We start from the raw sequence: 18,340 nt of genomic DNA, 5'->3' as shown, positions 1-18,340 counted from the left end.
CCCAGGGTGGAGGATTTTAGGGGAAAACTTAGCTTTCCGTAACATTGACTCTCCCTCCCATGTTACAAATATTTAAAATATCTTTAAACTTGTTTTAAGCCAAAAATATGGTTACAGTAGAACTAGTTTATTTTTTTATATTTTTTTTATATTGCAACTATAAAGACAGATAGTATGACTCGCACCTGAATTTTTTATGGAAGACTACTCCATTTGCAACTTGTAGGAGATTGACAATACAGGGTGATTCCGATAAAAGAGTGCATTTTTTCAGGATTTATAAAGGTTGAGAATATAAACATTGTTTTTCCAATACACATCGGGTTGCAAATGTTTCGTTTCAGAGAAAATTGAGACTGTGAAACGCCTCCTTGTAGGCAACATGTACAAAAAAACTCTGAGATTCAGCCAAAAAAAAGCAAAGCTGCTGAAATAAAAGCTTTATTTTATACGCAATAACACATGAAAGGAAAGAACCACATAATGTGATTAAGAAGGCAACAACAAATATTATTATAGCAAATTTTCAAAATATCTCCTGTTTGTTTCGATGCAAAGCTGAGCTTTCCTTAACATTGACTGTCTTAAATTTTGAAAGTCAGGGTTGTTCTCCCACTTTTAATTAACAATATTTTTTTACATTCTTGTTTGCAATTATCTTAGTTTTTACATTGTCTTTTATTTGTAATTAAGAAGAAAAACACATTTAGTTACAGTAGCTTTGCAATTTTCTGGTAAATTTCAGAGGGAACACCACGTGTTGCCTGGACGGAGACGTTTCACAAATTCTAAATTTTCTTGGAAACAGAGCATTTGCAACCCCATGTGTATTGGACACAAAAAGGTTTATATTTACATCCTCTATCAGCCCTGAAAAAGTGTGCACTTTTATCGGAATCACCCGATATAGTATAGTCACTGATGCTCCCACACTTCTCGTGTTTCGAGCAAGAGACACAGTCAGTAATGGCAATGATGTACCAATCATCTCATGACAAAGATAATTATTATAAAGATAAACATTTATTAGATACATTTCTTCAATTTTGTATTTTAATAACTGATTTTTTAAGGCAAATTTCCAGAATCTGGTTAAAGAACATACTCCATAAATAGTTATAATGTTTATTTGACAAACTGTTGTTAGTTAACAAACGCATAGTAAAAAACAATACAACACATTTTTACGATCACAAATAAGACTATATATTACATTAAGATAATAATTATACAGCTCTGCATAGAAGTTTCTTGAACATCCAGAAATATTATGAGACATACCATACCACTCTTCAGACATGCCAGGCACATTTTTGGATACAATAAACTATGTATTAAACTAAATTTATTGACACTGTTGAATTCTTTCATGTAATATGTTTCTTTAGATTGTATTAACCGTCCAACTAAATAAACCTATGAGATAATGAATCTCTTACTGGTTCTTTTCCATTTTAGAATAAAAAATTACAGCAAACATTTAGCATTAGATAAAAAAACTTTCATTTGCATTGGGGGCTCATCCCCACCATAGGGACAGTCTACCCAAGAATTAGTACAAATGGTAATAATCATGATTCGTGATTGACATCTATACATGAAATGAGAATATAAACTGTTAAGGAAAACAATCATCCTTGTGAATCGCCTTGGCCTTGTACTTATTATCTGTCTCATTTTATTTTTCGGACAAATGTATTTTTATTCATGTTCACTTATGCTACAAGTTCACATTTCAATTCTTATTGTTTTACTTCTTGTTCACAATTTTGAAAAACACACGATCAAATAAAAGGACCACCACTTTGATAAAAAAATCTATAAAAATATGATTAAAAAAATAAAATACAAGATTGTATAGACTATCTTTTAACTTACATTAACAATGCAGAAAATAAAATTCATTTACTTAGCTTTACATTACTTTGTCTTACATTAACTGAACATAATTTTTCGGGTTAAGATTGAATCAAAATTTAACATACTGTACAATTTTATATTAAAAAGGAATATACAACATACAGATGTAACATTCTGCATTATCAAAAGATAGCTTAATGGTAACTTTAAGGAACAATATAAAGCTTACAACCTGATATATTTCAACCTTTAAACTGTAATCAGTAAAAAAAAAACCAATAATAAATATAGGAAGTATGAATTGTGTTTAACAAGTTGGTATTAATAAACCAATTTGTCGTAGATATTTTAAATTAAAGCTTTTTGACTAATGGTAATTTTATAATTTTACAATTTATTTTGTCACTATACCCTGTCTGTATAATAGGTTTGTTATTTGTTTTTGTCTAGAACACTTGTGTTGACACATACAAACTGATGCAAAAGCCACATATGTCATACTAATGTATTAACAGTTCAACAGAAACACTATAATCCTTGAACAAAATTGTTACAAATCATTTGTTTTTTGTCAAAATGTGTCATGGAATACAGTTTAAACAAGATTATCACAGAGTTATGGAAATCTAAAAAGTATTGTATTACAAAACAGTTGTTAAATTTATTTCATAGAATACAAATAAATTCACGCATATGTTAGTACAATATAAAAATCTTAATCTACTTTGATCATTGAATTAAAATTCATGAGATCAAAAAATGTTTGCAGCATTGTCACCACATCAATACCACAGTAGTTCAGTACAAAATCTACATCTACAATACAAATTAAACATACAGACTATAACTTTGGCTTTGTCTGCTTTGGACACTACAGTTCTGATAAAATACATTTGTAAGAGCCAACTTATTCAGACTTTACAGAAAGATCAGTGGATTTATCAAAAATAAAAATATTTGCTTCAAGTAAATTTTTCTGGATTATTTTGGACACTGGTTTATGCTGTTGAATAATAGTGATTTTAGGAAAGCCTTGGTTAACTTATGGAACCAATAGTTTTAGAAATAACCATAATTCTTAATCTAAAACAATATATGATAAAATCTAGGCTATCTTTGTAATACGAGATTGAAAGATAAATTGTTCTATTGTATAGTGATATAAGGGAGGATTTCAATGTCATAAAAGATGAAAACATTGAAATTAGTTCAATTATATTTCAACAGAAATAGATGTACTGTTATCAGTGAAGGTTCAAAACTTCAAAATGCCATTAATAATATTTCATTAAGTTAAGGTATGTGTACAATATTGTTAAATATTAATTTTGAATCATATAATGTTTGCCATAGCTCAGATGGATATGTTTGGTATACTTTATTCACTATCATCAATGGACAGCAACAACCATTCTAATATCATCTGCACAAAATCATACTATTTAAGAAGTACCATCACATTTAAAACAAGAATTTATGTATACTGCGATAATAAATTATTCTGTTTATACTGGTGAAGACTAGAACATCTTCGAATGGTAACGCTAAATCACTATTGACTCTTAAATTTTGTACAAATCACAAGTGAAGTAAGTGCTTGAATCTATTATGGAATTCGTTTAGTACTTTAAATGAACAGATCGTGTAAAATAATATTTAGAAATTAGGAAGTAGAAGCCAAAACCAATGAAAAAAGGATTCTACTAACAAGTCAGAGACATTTCTTACAGCAGGGAGTTTATGATTGAAATTAAGATGAAAAACAATATAAATTTTACGTTTGGAATATCTTAAAATTATTGGCAATATTTAGTATAACAAAAAGAGTAGGAATTCTAACCAAACTATTACAGTATCCGTGAATTAAGTTACAAAATTAAACTTGATTTGAACACGAATAGTGAGATAAATGCTGTATATGTAATACATTCAAGCACACTTCAGGACGAACAGGTGTCCCAGTTCAGACTGTCAGATCCTCCCAGTCCTCCAGCTGCCGGGGAGACAACAGTATCCGCAGGGATGTGACCTTCTCCAGAGCAGAGTGGTTGGAGCCACTCAGAGGGTTGTCCTGGAGGTCCACCTCCTCGAGGCTCGGGCTGGCTTTTAACCTCTCAATGTCAACCTCTGTAGGTGAAAAACAGAATGTATCAGCACAAAATTAAAGTACTAAGGAATGACAGATTTTTTGGACAAAATTTGTTTTAACTTTAGTTTTTAGAAAAAATTACATTTTTATCCAGGTTTTTATGTTTGAAGATGGGTGTGGACTGTTATTCAAATCATTAGTTCATTAGCATAATCATACAATAATCATTGATAAAATTAATAAAGGGTTTCAATGAGTTGGAACTCCCAAAATTCATCATTATTTTATTAAGTGGAATTTTTTTTAATGTCTGATAAACCGATAAGTTGGTATAAAATAAAAAATCCCCTTCTACCTGAAGAGTATACCATACCCCAAGAGCTTCTCATCACAACTTTCTTGAAAAGAAAGTCTCCATACACTTTTTAGTAGTGGGATAATCTTAATATACAGTCAAAAATTATATTACTCTTTATATTCATGTATCGTTTATCTTATATCGAAGAACTAACTCAAATTTAGATGATTTATAAATTACAAGTTTGCGTTTAGCATTTGTCTATTTATGCAGTAGGAAGAATATGTTATCCTTATATATGTATATACAAAAATTGACGTTTAATTGTACGTACCGACAATGTAGTTGTGATTGGCAATGAGTGTGGCAAGTTTCGGCATCCTGTAGGCAACGAGAGGAAGGGATATGAAACTGTTGTGGCTGATGTCGATGCTCTGGAGGTCTGCAAGGTCTGCCAGCTCATCTGGTAACTTACTCATTTGATTGTGAGATAGGTTCAGATCTGAAATACCAATATCCCAATTAAACTCCAAATGTAATGACTTTCAAACAATTGCTTTAAAAAAAAATTATAATCTACTAAAAGTAAGTTAAATGTATTGTGGTAATAATAAGGTGTATGTATAGATGTAATTGAACATTTCATATAATTGATAAAAGTCTATAAATTATATAATATGTTTGCTTACAGTGTTTTCCACCAATGTTTAAACATATTTTGTCAAGTATAAACATATAAAGAGTGCAATGTCCTTTTACCACTGGCTTCCAAGATGAGTGACTATGACTAGTTAACATGGTCTGTAAAGCTTGACACAGGTTCATGGTGGTCAGAGGATTAAGAGAGAGCATGCGACTTTGTAAAGTATTGTCTAATAAGAGTACAATTAAAAAAAATTAATCTTTTGATTTTTTTCCTGGCAAAAACAAAATTAAATCTTGCTAGTTGAGAGGCTTTGTTAGATTACAGTATACTTTACAATTGAGCACCTTTCAACCCACTTTTACTGGGAAAAAGATCTTTGCAAAAGTTGGTGATTTTCCCTTGAAAGTAAAACTTCTGGTCTGCTTACAAAATCTCAAATTTCCTTCACTTGTTTTGAGTAAATTCCCGATTTGGCAAAAATGATCCTATGTGCTCTTTATGGCTTCATTAATCTAAATTATACCATCTGATTGGTTAACGATTTGGTTTAAAGAAAACCATTAGAGCTATGTCTTATAATATCAAACAGCGCTTGGACAATAATACTATTACAAGTAACAAATAAAAAAGGAAATAAATATTTATAAGCTATATCACCGTTCACATGAAAAATCAGAGACATATATCAAAAACAAAACTATAAGTACTTCATGTTTCCTATACAAACTACAAAAAGGGACAACCACATCATTAATAGAAAACGTTAAGTTTCAGCTGTTCTTACTTGTAATCAAGGAAAACTTGACAGCAAACTTAGGAGGTATCTTGGTAATGACGTTGCTGGATAGATTGCATCCCTTGAGTTCCGTATGTCGCATCAGGTGGTAGACAGCATCAGGCACTTGCATCAGCTGGCACTCAGATAGATCTGCAACAAACCAAACAAAAGGTGAATTGCTGTCGCGTACACCAGCCACAGAAAACAAATTGGTGTCTTTCACATAACTTAAACTATTTTGCAGAAGAAATACACAAATGCTGTATACCAAAATGATTAAGGTTACAATAAAATGGTATATTATTAGAATACTATAAAGTTTCATCCATACTAATATAGGTCTAGAGTTTCCTTTGGTTGGTATGCTTTCGTTCAAGATCCATTCACTCAAATTTACTCAAAATTATATGATTCATCTACTGTCATTGGAACTCAAGAATTCTTTCTAAGGAGTACATTTTCAGACTAAACCTGGTGAACTTTTTAATTGGCAATAAAATGCACTTAATAGTAATATACCAAATATTACATAAAATTTTTATTGGAATATTTTATTTTCAGAGTAGCTTATTCATCCAAATTCATAATTTAAATAAATCCTTGACCGCATATCCCATATTGCAGTGTTAATGGATAAGAAAATTAAATGAGTATAAAGACAACTTATGAATCGGATATTTTCACATTATAACGTTATAATAAATGGCTTAGTAGACATACAAAAGAATCTTTTTTATTTGTACGTCCATGACTTGTTTTATAGATTTTATATGGTTTTCTTATTAATATATTATTTATGTAGCGGTTTCAATCCTTCTTTGAGTTTAGTTTTATCATGTTAGTTTAATCTAATTTGCATCCTTCATCGGTCTTTTGCCTATTGGACGTTCTATTTTATTTCACAACTATCGAGTTTTGTTTTTGTTTTAAGTTCTTTTTTACTGTTAAGTTTACTTTTAGTTTGTTTGAAGATTATATTACTATTTAATTATTTTTAAGTTTGTAAATATTTCAAGATCGGTGGTTTTATATTGTTTGATGCTTTTGTTTTGTATAAATCTCTTGTAAAGTTTGTAAATACTGTGAAATAAAATCTTTTTGAAATGAAAAATGAAATTAATAAAAGAATAGATGGGTTGCGCACCAAGCCCTGTGTTTTTGTTCACAACGTACGTGTAACAACGTTTGCTATGTTACCGTAGCACATGCAAACAACCTGTACCGTACAAATAAGAGGTTGAATTGATAGCTCACTATGTTGAAGTTCCTTGTACGAACTCGTAGCTGTGCACGACGCGACGGGAGTAACAACGCTCGCCATATTGCCGTAACACACGCAGCAGTACAAATAAAAGGCTAGCTAGTTTAGATACATCGCTCACCTAGTTGCTGTGTTTCTTGTGCGGACTCGCAGCGATGCACGACGCGTGTAACAGCGCTCGCCATATTGCCGTAACACACGCAGCAGTACAAATAAAAGGCTAGCTAGTTTAGATACATCGCTCACCTAGTTGCTGTGTTTCTTGTGCGGACTCGCAGCGATGCACGACGCGGGTAACAGCGCTCGCCATATTGCCGTAACACACGCAGCAGTACAAATAAAAGGCTAGCTAGTTTAGATACATCGCTCACCTAGTTGCTGTGTTTCTTGTGCGGACTCGCAGCGATGCACGACGCGGGTAACAGCGCTCGCCATTTTGCTCCTACTCAGACAGCACACGCAACACTACAAATAAACCAGTCGGTAGTCGTTGCCAACGAACACAACTATTTCACCTCATGACGCCTTTGACCCGCTCAAAATAAAATGAACTGGTCCAGAGTAAGCAAGTTTAGGGCCAAGTGGCAACGCCTCAAAAAGAACTTTGGATATGGAAATTTTCACACATATTATGGTGACTTTTCATTAAGGACGATTTTTTTTAAATATATATCCTGTACACTGTAAATTTAACTTAGATTGAAGCAAATAATTATTGCTTCAATAATTAATTGCCCATTCGGTCCCCTATTCTCTATTAAATTGTACCAACATAACAAAGAAAGCATATGAACTGCAATGACTTAAAAAGGCTAAATTAAAAACTAATTGAATATGGAAACATAACCAGTAAAATCCAAAATATATTTCAGTGGTATGGATAATATTCCTAGACTGGATGCCTAAACAATGTTATAAATGTAACAGCCTGTCTATGGAAGAGCTTAGTCCGAGTGTACCGTCTGATTCCGGCAGGTGAGTCAGTTCTGAGCCGAAGGCCGACTCCGTCTAAAGGGCAAAACCTCTTCCATAAGAGGTAACTGGTTTCAAGAGCGCATTCAGACACCCGCATTGAACGCTTCCTGGTGCGTTATCTGCTCTCTCCGTCTCTAGTGTCGCATCGCTCCGCTCGACAACTACTGTACTCTATCGAAAGTATATTCGTACTGTACTACAAAAGTCATGTTGGACAGTGTATGTCTGACCAACATTACAGTTTAGGAATGGTGTACTCAAATTCATGACATATTTCTACAAACTATAAGCGTTAATGTTTAATTGCCCGTTTTATATGTTGTGATTGAGCAGCAGTGTGGAATGGTTCCTATTCGAAACGCTGATGCAAAAACAGGAAGCAATGCGTTATGGTCACATAATGTAGTATAGTCATGAAAGTTTTGATATCATTCGCAGTAGTGTGTTCTATACAAACACAACATTCTGATGTATATGTACACGGAAAATGTGTCGTCGTAATGTGGCAGTGCAGTAGGATACCGAAAATTCATACTTAACGGCTCAAATGAAAACTATTAAAATCGTGTAAATTTTTGCTAAATATAACAAAGTTTTACAGAAATCTTATATTCATGCAATAATTGTATTTTAATTTCTTATGATATAAACAAATAACCTTTCGCACTGATTCTGAATAATTAACATTATTGTTATTTTTATAAATTATTAACTTCTTAAATCTTTTATTTTACACTTTTATCGTATTTAAGAGAACATATAAAAGTTAAAAAGAGTAGACTTTGATGATACCATTAAAGTCTACTCAGGTGCATCATGTATGATAGTTTAATAGCCAAATATTAGTGCACCAAAAATACAATAAAATAATTATGAAACACTAATTACTTTGGATGCCAAACTCCCTGCAGATAGATTTGCAGGTACGAGTATATGCACTCATTTCTTTACAAGTTCATTTGAATACTGAACTGCTTGCAGTTAGACAGGCAAGTGACGTAGACGACCGATGACGTCATTACTGGTGATGGCTAAGTATTAATTAAATTGTTTTAATTACATCACACCAGCTTCCGGTGCACCTGAGAGCGGTCGGTTGCTTTCCCCAGGTTACGCAGCCGGGCCATCCGTTACGTCACTCGTCACCGATCTCGCACATTTTACCGGACAGGCGAGACCCGGAGTACTGTCTGATTACCTCATACCGAAAACTAGATAACGATAATATAAACTCGTGGAGATACTGCTTTACCGATACGTACTCAGCTTTTTTGTTGCAGTGTGAGTGAGCAACAGTAACTCAAAGTTGCACATGTAAGAAATAAAACGATAGAACAGTCAATGTGACTGGTGCAAGAACAGAGAGGCTGGTGAAAGTGAGGTGAAAGTCAGGTGATTTGGAGCTATAGAGCTGTCACTATTGTCAAGTGTTGTCTCCCGTGTCCGAGTGTTTGGCGTGGGAGGTTATCTCGACCGTGCACAGAAACATTGATAAGAACCCTCTCCGTCACTCGATATATCAGCTCATCTGTGTATGACTGTATCACTGCAGTGACAATGATGACTATGATATAATATCGTTAATCTATGACAAAAGTGTCTTGTACATCAATAGCTTGTAATGTGGTACAAGCACCAGTTAAAATCATTCAAAATGAAATTGAAGTAAGCACAGAAATAAGGTAGTGAGTAAAAAGATACACATACAGGTACATCAATGTTATTGATCTACACCGTGATGATGCAATTGTGGTTGATTATGATACTACACAAAGATGTCAGTTCTGCAAATGTCTGTGTGTTCGTTGCGCTGTGAGGATGTCCCCATTCGGTCTGGGAAATATTATATGTTGTTTGTAGTAGGTGACGAAGTCAATTTCTAGCCAAGTGGTCATAAAGTAGAAATAGCGATATTTTATAAAATAAAAACCAAATAATTACTTATCTTAGAAACAACCTAGTATGAAAGCCGAGAAAGCTTAAGAGTTTATGATTGTGTACAGCAGGTGGTTAGATAACGAAAATAAATAATTGGGGTGAACATGCTGAACGTAATCACTTGATAGCTTTACCTTTGCAGCTATAATATAGTTTATTGATTAACGTCCACTTGCTAAATAAGTTCCTTGACGGCACTTGCATACGGAACCGCAGCAGTTGGATGGTGAGTTGCGGTCAGCTGGTAGCCGCGTCACGCCCGTCACGGTAGAAACTGAAACGATCCTCAGTCACAGTTGCGCCACAGCCTAATTAATTACATCACTGTTGAGATAGTTCTCCAGCATGGCGTGGCGTGGCGCGGTGCACCTTATTTCCTGGACCACACAGGCGCGCGCTCGTCTTTGAGTCTCTCAATGGCATTGTTTAATGATTAAATATATAAAGGTTTTTTTTTAGATACTATATCCATCAAACGTTATACTCGTACGGTTTGTGTAATATCCATAGTTTGTCAATAAAACACTCATTTCGTTTACGATCTTAACAAAAATTCAGGATTGTAATATAATGATTTTATCATGTAAAATAAAATACTATTAATTTATGTTATATTAACTACTTTAGGAATACCTACCACAAATATATTGAGTAATTTATTTGTTGAATATTTTTGCATCATAAATCGTACCACGTTCGCTTCTTAAGGTTACGGTAAGAAAATTTGCCTAAGGTGTTAAAAAGAAATAAAAATTAACAAACTAAATGTTATTACAATATTTAATATGGATTATGGATTTTGATTACCAAGTTTTTAAAATTTAAATTGTATAGCAAATTAGTGAAACAACTTTTGGATTAGTTTTAAAATTAGCAACATTTATTTTTTAGTTTTAAATTTTACTCGTATTTTTTCACAGGAATCTACATCTCAAACACATCGTACAATATTCAATATAATATATCCTTTGGGTTTAATACAATTACATTCATAAAATTAGTTAAGTGTGGTACACAAAATTTAGAATCATTATTTAAGTCACAATATTTATTTACATATATACTGTTTGAAACAGTAAACTATTATAAGTGTAGCGTTTTAACACCTGGTAAAGTTTTGATTTAACAAGCGATGTATAAAGAAAGTAAACAAACACTTATAAACCTTATGAGTGATTTATTTGAAAGGAAACTAAATTTATATGATAAATTCCTTGTAAACGTTTCTAATTATGCACATTATTCTAAAATCAAATGAAACAGCAAAACATTTGATTTTCCACAATGTATTTAAATATAATGTTATGCTCAATGTTCAATGGACACAACGAATCAACCAAACCAAACCTAATAATGAGTAATATATGGGAGGTGACCGCAGTTTAAACATTTCATCTGGCACAACTACCGCATGGTATAAGATTGGTATCGGCAATACGCTAAAGCGACAACGAAACCGTCTGTCTTTCGCGAATTCGCAGGTGCATGTTGTACGGAGTTTCCTACAAAGTTACAAACTTTAATTTTTTAAATGTTTAATGTTTATTAATATGTCGTTTTAACCTTATTTTTAATTATAAAAAATGTGTAAAATTAATTCAAATCGGACAATTTAAAATATTGATTTTGCCAACATAAAATATAGCATAAATCCCATTACTTGTAACTATTACTATTTTCAGGACCATTACTTGTTCAACGAAAAATATTTGAAGATATTCATGATTATGAACAAATCCTTTATAATATCCGTATTTTATACATAAGTGTTGATTACATTTTGAAGAAATTGTGTGGCTTTTAGAAAAAGACTAGTTGTGAGTCATCGTCAGACCGGATGCGTGTTGCAGGCAGGACCAGATAGCGAGCTCCCGCTTTGCCAAATTGCGCAAAACCCCAAGTGACCAGTTACAACGCAAGGAGTGTAATGAATAGAAATCTTATTAAAACAAACTCTTTAGTCTTCAATACTTCCTGCCTCACATTTGTACGTTTTTCGTCTCGATTACTCATAATACATTTTTAAAATACTTGTTTTAAGAGAGTGGAACTTATAACGCGATAACGCCTACGTGAAGAAAAATCAAGTCTTTAAAATATGCCTCTTTTCAAGTATTCCACACACTAAAATTGTTATTGTTTCTCTTCGTCGCATGAGCCTGCAAGGATCTTTTAAAGAAGATTTGAAATACGATTTACAACTAATTTTGATTAATTGGACAAAATAATATATATGTTAATATATGTATAAAAGGGTAACTCCGGTTTCTTAATGAACTATGGCTCCAATTGGATCTGTATGATTTTAGGGAGCGTTTTTTTGAGTATTTATTACACTTTTGTTACGAGCAAAACCAAAATAAAATTTGTGGAAGCATGCCTTTTTCCACTTTGTACAAGTACTTTATTCTCAATACGTCTTAATTTTTTTTGCACGATTTTTATTATTTCTTTAATATTAGCTTAAATGATGATTATTTATTACACGTGTATGATACTTTTGTAGTACTTTTTTATTTTAAAATACGTCAATTGACACAATTTTAAATGTTTTGTCCTGTATGGGTTTCTAGTAATTTCTCAAAAATTTTCCGAAAAACCTTTGGATTTTAGATTATTTTAACGCTCAAACGCTTTATATTTAGTTCTTGTTTCTATTTTAGTATTTCAAGTGTGATTTAAGTTGTTCGTTCTATAGACCTGTTGTAATGATTTGTATATTTCTGACTGATTTCCTATTTTATTAGCTTATTATTCAGACTCTGCTATATTTGCTAAAACCTTACATTTGTAAGGCAGGAATATGCCACATCAAGTGTCACGTAAAAGGATGAGGTTACAATTTTGGATACGACAGTAAAAAAGTACACTGCTATATGTTTTATTTCCATGGGGCTAACAAAAACAGTTTATGTATAGACCAAAATCTTTCTATTAGCCCAAATTACAAACACCTAGTGACTCATGTGGTCCAAAACATGTAAGACCTAATTACGGCAATTGAAAGTAAATAATAGCACACATTGCCCTAAATTTGGCTTTTATTATTATTAGCATACACATGTTACATTCAATCCAAATCAAATATATTGCGAAAATATATACGTTTAAGACGTTGTTATGTGTTTAAACCTATTTACGATATGCTAGAAGTACGCCATACCAACAGGCCTAGCTGAGGTTGTTTGCAAAACTTCAAATCTACCGCTCACTTCATTCTCAGACCAGATGGACAGATCGTACAGAATCATTCATAGGAGAAATTAATCTGCCTATTGAGTGATTGGTTTCAATTACGCTCAGCCAACATCCATGGTTGAACAGGCACCATCATAGAACTCATTCTTGCCCATGTAAAAATTAAGTTTCATGCAAAATTTCAAGTCTAAAGATGAGACCTTTATCGAAATATCTTGTCACATGATATGGTTACATTTTTGTTCATTAAATTGGATTTCATATCAGTGTATAGTAAAAGTCTACACACCAAGGCAACATAAGATGTGTTGGGATAATTATGCCACATGTGTTAATATGACACATGATAAATCTCTTTTGAGTATACTGAGTTTATTTACTGAGTTTTTCTCGTTTCCATCACGGTTATCCATAAGACCCATGTAAATATATTTTATAACGCTTAGCCAAATCCCATGTAATGAATGACATGCATCATCATCGAACTCAGTGTTGCTTATATAGAAATGTCTCCATATAAGCTTTCATGTAAACTCCATGGAAACTTTCAAGTGTATAGGTCAGCCGTTTTCGAGATATCGTGTAAACAGACAGAAATGACAATTTTTCAGCACCGCGAGTAATAGGCTTGACTAAAGCTCATCCAATAATTAGTTTTAATTATAATTATTTCTTTACAGAATGAACTACAATATAGAATTATATAAATTTAACATCGATTTCCCATATTAATTTGTATGTTTTACTTGTATTATTATGGAGTTTGTTAAGCGCCTTATGCTAATCATAACATTGACATAAGTAGCTGTAATGTACTAAAACTCAACAGAATGGTAGTATATGGTACTGCTTCATGGGAATTTACTTGCTTGTAATATTAACATCTGTAAAATACAATCACTTCATGGGAATAAAGAATGTCTGCAATTCTAGAATTACAATTATGTTTTTGAATTCAACTACACATTGAAATATATTAATAATTATCCTTAATATGTTTCCCATTATGACCACTCCTCACTCTTCTCGATACTACCACGTGAAAATGAGAGAGCTTGACGACTTTCCCAAAGTTGACATCCAGAGCTTGTGGTATTGGGTTTGAAATCAATTAGTTGTGAACATTCGTCACACATGTACAGCTCACACGTCACTTTCATTCCAGTATGGAAAAATCAGGCTATTAACACTTTGTGTTCACAAACGAAAGTGTACTCTGGACCTGTTAGAGACATGCGTCTGCTGAATACTGTACGTGTTGTAACATGTATTTACGAGTAGTAGATACTTCCAGCGGCTACAATAGTTTGACGACGACAACCAGGTGGCCAGGTCAGGACCAGGAGCAGGACCAAGGTCACCTGGCCGACCTAACCTTACACTAAGGTGCCGTACATGGCAACAAACACACGGAACTTCCTTGAGACAGAGACAGAGACTGCTGAGACCTCTAGACTCAGCACAACACAACCGTTTGTCACCACTCGTGTCTCGTCAATAACTTTATATGGTATTTTATGCTAACAAGTTCATTTCTTACACAAAACACAATTGTTCATGGTAATGTATTTTTAACTGTTTTTCAATAGGCTTTCAGCTCGTGTCACTTCCATCTTGGTGTGCAGCTTCCCAGAGTTCAAGAAACAAGAAGGAAACATACTTACAGTTTATCTTATGGAAACTGTGTACCAATGTTCGGTTATAATGCGATAGATAACAAAGGATAAATAGATAAGATTGTAATGATAAAAGACTATTTATGAAGCCGTACTGACACGTACTATCTTTTATTAATTGTACACGTTTATGTTAAATTTTCAAGATTATTCACATTTCAAAGCTAATGTTACTGAAAAATATTAAAACATTTTCAAAAGAAATATTTGTAGAATTATACACGATTTATTTTGACTGAGCAGTTTTATTGCTAAAGAAAGTACAAATCAAGACGTCTAGCTGATGTTGTGGTGCGAGAGGTTACATCATTACAAGCCTGGGTTGTGGCAAATACACTGCTGTTTTAAAGTACAACAGTTTAGGCTAGAAATATGTTGTTTAAACTTATCATGAATATACAAGATTAGTTTTTCGATAACATTAATAATAACATAATAATAACATTTAATAATTGAGATCCCTTTACATTATTTATAAATAATACAGTCAGGTTTGCAAAGCTATGTTTCCTACTACAGTAACATACGACCGGACAACAGACTCGTCAGTACTATTAGTAGTACTACAACTGAATGTTTCATAACACAAAAAAAAACACTGTTTGTACTTCTGTGTTACATCTTTCTGTTGTTCTTAACATAAAACTGATTTTTTTTTTTATTGTAAGTCGTATGTCAGTAATATCGTATATATTAAAAATGTATGTGCTAATGTGTAGTTACAGAAACCAGTGATGGTTTGGACCTACAATCGCATGAATAAAAAAAAACAGATATCTTATGCGTTATAGATTAGTTTATAAAATAAAATTAAACAGTATGTCATAAATAAATATAATACAGTGTCTCTGGTCAAAATAAGAAATTTTTGCCAATTACAATTGGGTATATATACTATTCACTGTCATGAGTTATGCACTTGAATTGTGCACTTCCTGCAAAAACGTCCCGTAAAAAAGATAGTTAAAAAAAACTCTAAATACTTTTTAGAAAGGGAATTTTCTAACAGGAACATTTGAACTTATAGACCAATATACTTCCGTGAAATACAAAATTGTGTTTATAAATTTATTCAGTGAAAATTACAAGGTAACAGGCCGATATTATATTACTTGGTATTTCACAACTGTGAAGTTCCGATAAAAACTTTAAGAGAATTTCTAAATTTTAATTAATTACAAACTAATAGCGTATTTAATTAGTGAAATATGTACTACATATGTTAGTTAAAATATATTGAATTAAAATTATAAAATAATTTAAGATATTCATTAACATATTTTTCAACACTGACGATAAATATTGTATCCGACTGTCAATCTTATTACTATAATAACTCCCCCTCATCCCCTTGTGATTTGCGGGTTATTATTTTGACAACAAATTGTATTCAGTAATTAACCTAGTTTTGACAAGTGCCTGTACTCAACAATGAAGTGTGCGACGTATATTCCTGTGTTCAGTGACAAAGATTAGCACAAGTGCAGTAAGCAGTCACTAGTCAGCTGTTTGTATTGTTGTGTAGTGTCGCGGATTAGTCAGCTGAGAGGCTGGCGTTGCGCAACTTTAGCAGACAAAGGCTTCACGGTTCGCACCTCTGCCTCTATTATAACCGTGTACAGTGCGGTACTTCATTCTTATCGCTGGATTACTTTGTCGCTATAAATAAATATGTTGATATACAGTACTACGTCAAATATCGCGACACGTTGTCATATGATTACAAATATTAAAAATGCCAATCATCAATAATTCAAACAAACAATATTTACATGTTATCGATAACGGCTGTGTACTGTATTTTCAGAAATGAAGTGTTTAAATTTACTACGTACAGTAAGAATATAATATCGTGTCCTCAGGTTATTCTTCATAAGTTACATACCCATGAAACATGCTAATTTGCCACAAAATGCAATATAAGGAATATGTCAGTCATCTCACTCATGTAAATAAATATATCAACCAATCGAGGACGCGACAAACTGAAATTGTGACAAGATCTAGAAAATCGTTACAAAGTAAACTGCAAAATTGGAAATCGGAAAATGAAAACCACTTATCCTAACACTTAAGGATCGTCTCTGCATTGTAACAAACATACACATCCACCATCTCAAGCTATTAAGCTATTTACTACAGAGTGGTTTATTTTATTTATGCTATTGTTTCACAGTTCAATGTATACAAAGATTTGATGCAATGATAGTGTGTAAATGACATAATACTCGTATACAAAAAAATACATTTTGAAAACGAAACTTTACAAAATCGAATTATGCAGAATAATAAAATATTTATCAACTATTCATGAAAATATGGGAGTTTAAAGTGATTAATTTCTATTGAACATCAAAGCTATGTTCCCATATCCATTTCAATAAAACCTTTATATATGTTGTCGTTTGAAAATCAATTATATTCAATTAAAATTTTAATATTAAATATAAAAATGTGTTACTGTATACCTTGCTCTTAACTGCATGTCAGGGGCAGCCCAATTGGTGATATTAAATTGTATTTACTTAAGTAGCGTACTCTTTACTATTTGTGTTATTGTAAGATAGAAGGTGACGTGACGTACCTAAATTGTTGTTTTCTTGGGCCTCATTGCAGCGCGACACAACTCGTATGATCGCCCGTCCTGCCAGGCGAGTACACAGCATCATCGCCGGCATGTTAGGATCCGTATTCTCGGTGTCGGGCGCGGGAGATGGCGGCCTCATATTTCCGGTCCGGATACACTTCCTGTACACTACAAATAATACACCGACTGCGGCTATTTGTCTGCAAGCTAAGCGCACCACGGTCACCTCGTATCTGCGCGCGGGCCGCGCTCTCTTGTTTATATACCGTCAGCTGTTCGACCAAAACATTGCGCCACTGCGCAACTCCTCTGCGCACAACGTCTCCAGAGGTCATTTTTACTGTCAAAATGTTGGCAAACAAACGATCGCACGTGTTATTTCTACGTACACTCACAAAATTAGTCCGAAGAGAACGCAACGGTGTCGTTCACGGTCTCTTTACCTCTGACCTGCGGTACCCGCAGCCAGTCGCCCTCATTACTCGCTAAACTTACACATCCTACTTCTTGGCTCGCCAGACTTCTCGGTTTGCTGTGGCACTTCCTTCATCTATCGGATTTACCGAGATATATTTTTAGTACAACTGCAGTTTCGGAATGGGAGACCGTACTCGCGTATCTTCCTTTACTAATATCATGTACGTAAAACAACATGGTGTTTGGAAAATGTGGACCAAAACTACGTGAAATGGATGCGTATGGAACAAAAGTTTCTCCTACCTTATTTATGTCCCATTTCGTGTTTTAGCGTATGTTCCTATGTACAGTGTAGCAGTAACCTAACTCGAACAATACTTTTACCGTCCCTACTCATATAGATAAACTTGTCTGAAAGACAATCTCTTCTGCGGGAACTCATAAAACTGGTTCCTCGATGTCTGATGCAACTCCTACTCACACCCGTGATACATACTAAAGTTTATTGAATAAAAATCATAAACTACGTATTGTATCAGGTAATAAAACAAAACAATATTATAAAGAATTGTCTGAGCAATTTTATGCACCGCATTATAATGTATTTTTGGTTTATA

At 33.2% G+C, this 18,340-nt stretch overlaps 1 protein-coding gene across 2 annotated transcripts; it reads right to left on the bottom strand.

The window, feature by feature from the left end:
* Nucleotides 1-1,111: 1,111 nt before the first annotated feature.
* LOC124360537 (leucine-rich repeat-containing protein 20) lies at nt 1,112-17,552 on the bottom strand. Of its 2 annotated transcripts, none has more exons than XM_046814246.1 (4): nt 17,304-17,552; nt 5,678-5,821; nt 4,582-4,749; nt 1,112-3,987 (listed from the first exon to the last, which is right to left on the bottom strand). In XM_046814246.1, the coding sequence occupies exons 1-4, from the start codon at nt 17,443-17,445 to the stop codon at nt 3,824-3,826; spliced, it is 618 nt and encodes a 205-aa protein (XP_046670202.1). In that variant the 5' UTR covers nt 17,446-17,552; the 3' UTR covers nt 1,112-3,823. The 2 variants fall into 2 exon arrangements, with proteins under 2 accessions (XP_046670202.1, XP_046670204.1); XM_046814248.1 differs by lacking the exon at nt 17,304-17,552 and adding an exon at nt 7,054-7,132.
* Nucleotides 17,553-18,340: the final 788 nt, after the last annotated feature.

The sequence above is a fragment of the Homalodisca vitripennis genome, chromosome 4 (genome assembly GCF_021130785.1).
Source record: "Homalodisca vitripennis isolate AUS2020 chromosome 4, UT_GWSS_2.1, whole genome shotgun sequence".
Classification (NCBI taxonomy): Eukaryota; Metazoa; Arthropoda; class Insecta; order Hemiptera; family Cicadellidae; genus Homalodisca; species Homalodisca vitripennis.
This window is presented reverse-complemented; position numbering and strand designations above follow the sequence as displayed.

Bases quoted from the DNA above. Each gene is read 5' to 3' on its own strand.
- LOC124360537 (XM_046814246.1), bottom strand. From the start codon at position 17,445: ATGAGGCCGCCATCTCCCGCGCCCGACACCGAGAATACGGATCCTAAC. The intron at 4,750-5,677 runs GTAAGAACAGCT...TTGGTATTTCAG, and splicing joins CAAGTTTTCCTTGATTACAA to ATCTGAACCTATCTCACAAT. The intron at 3,988-4,581 runs GTACGTACAATT...TTTCACCTACAG, and splicing joins CAATCACAACTACATTGTCG to AGGTTGACATTGAGAGGTTA.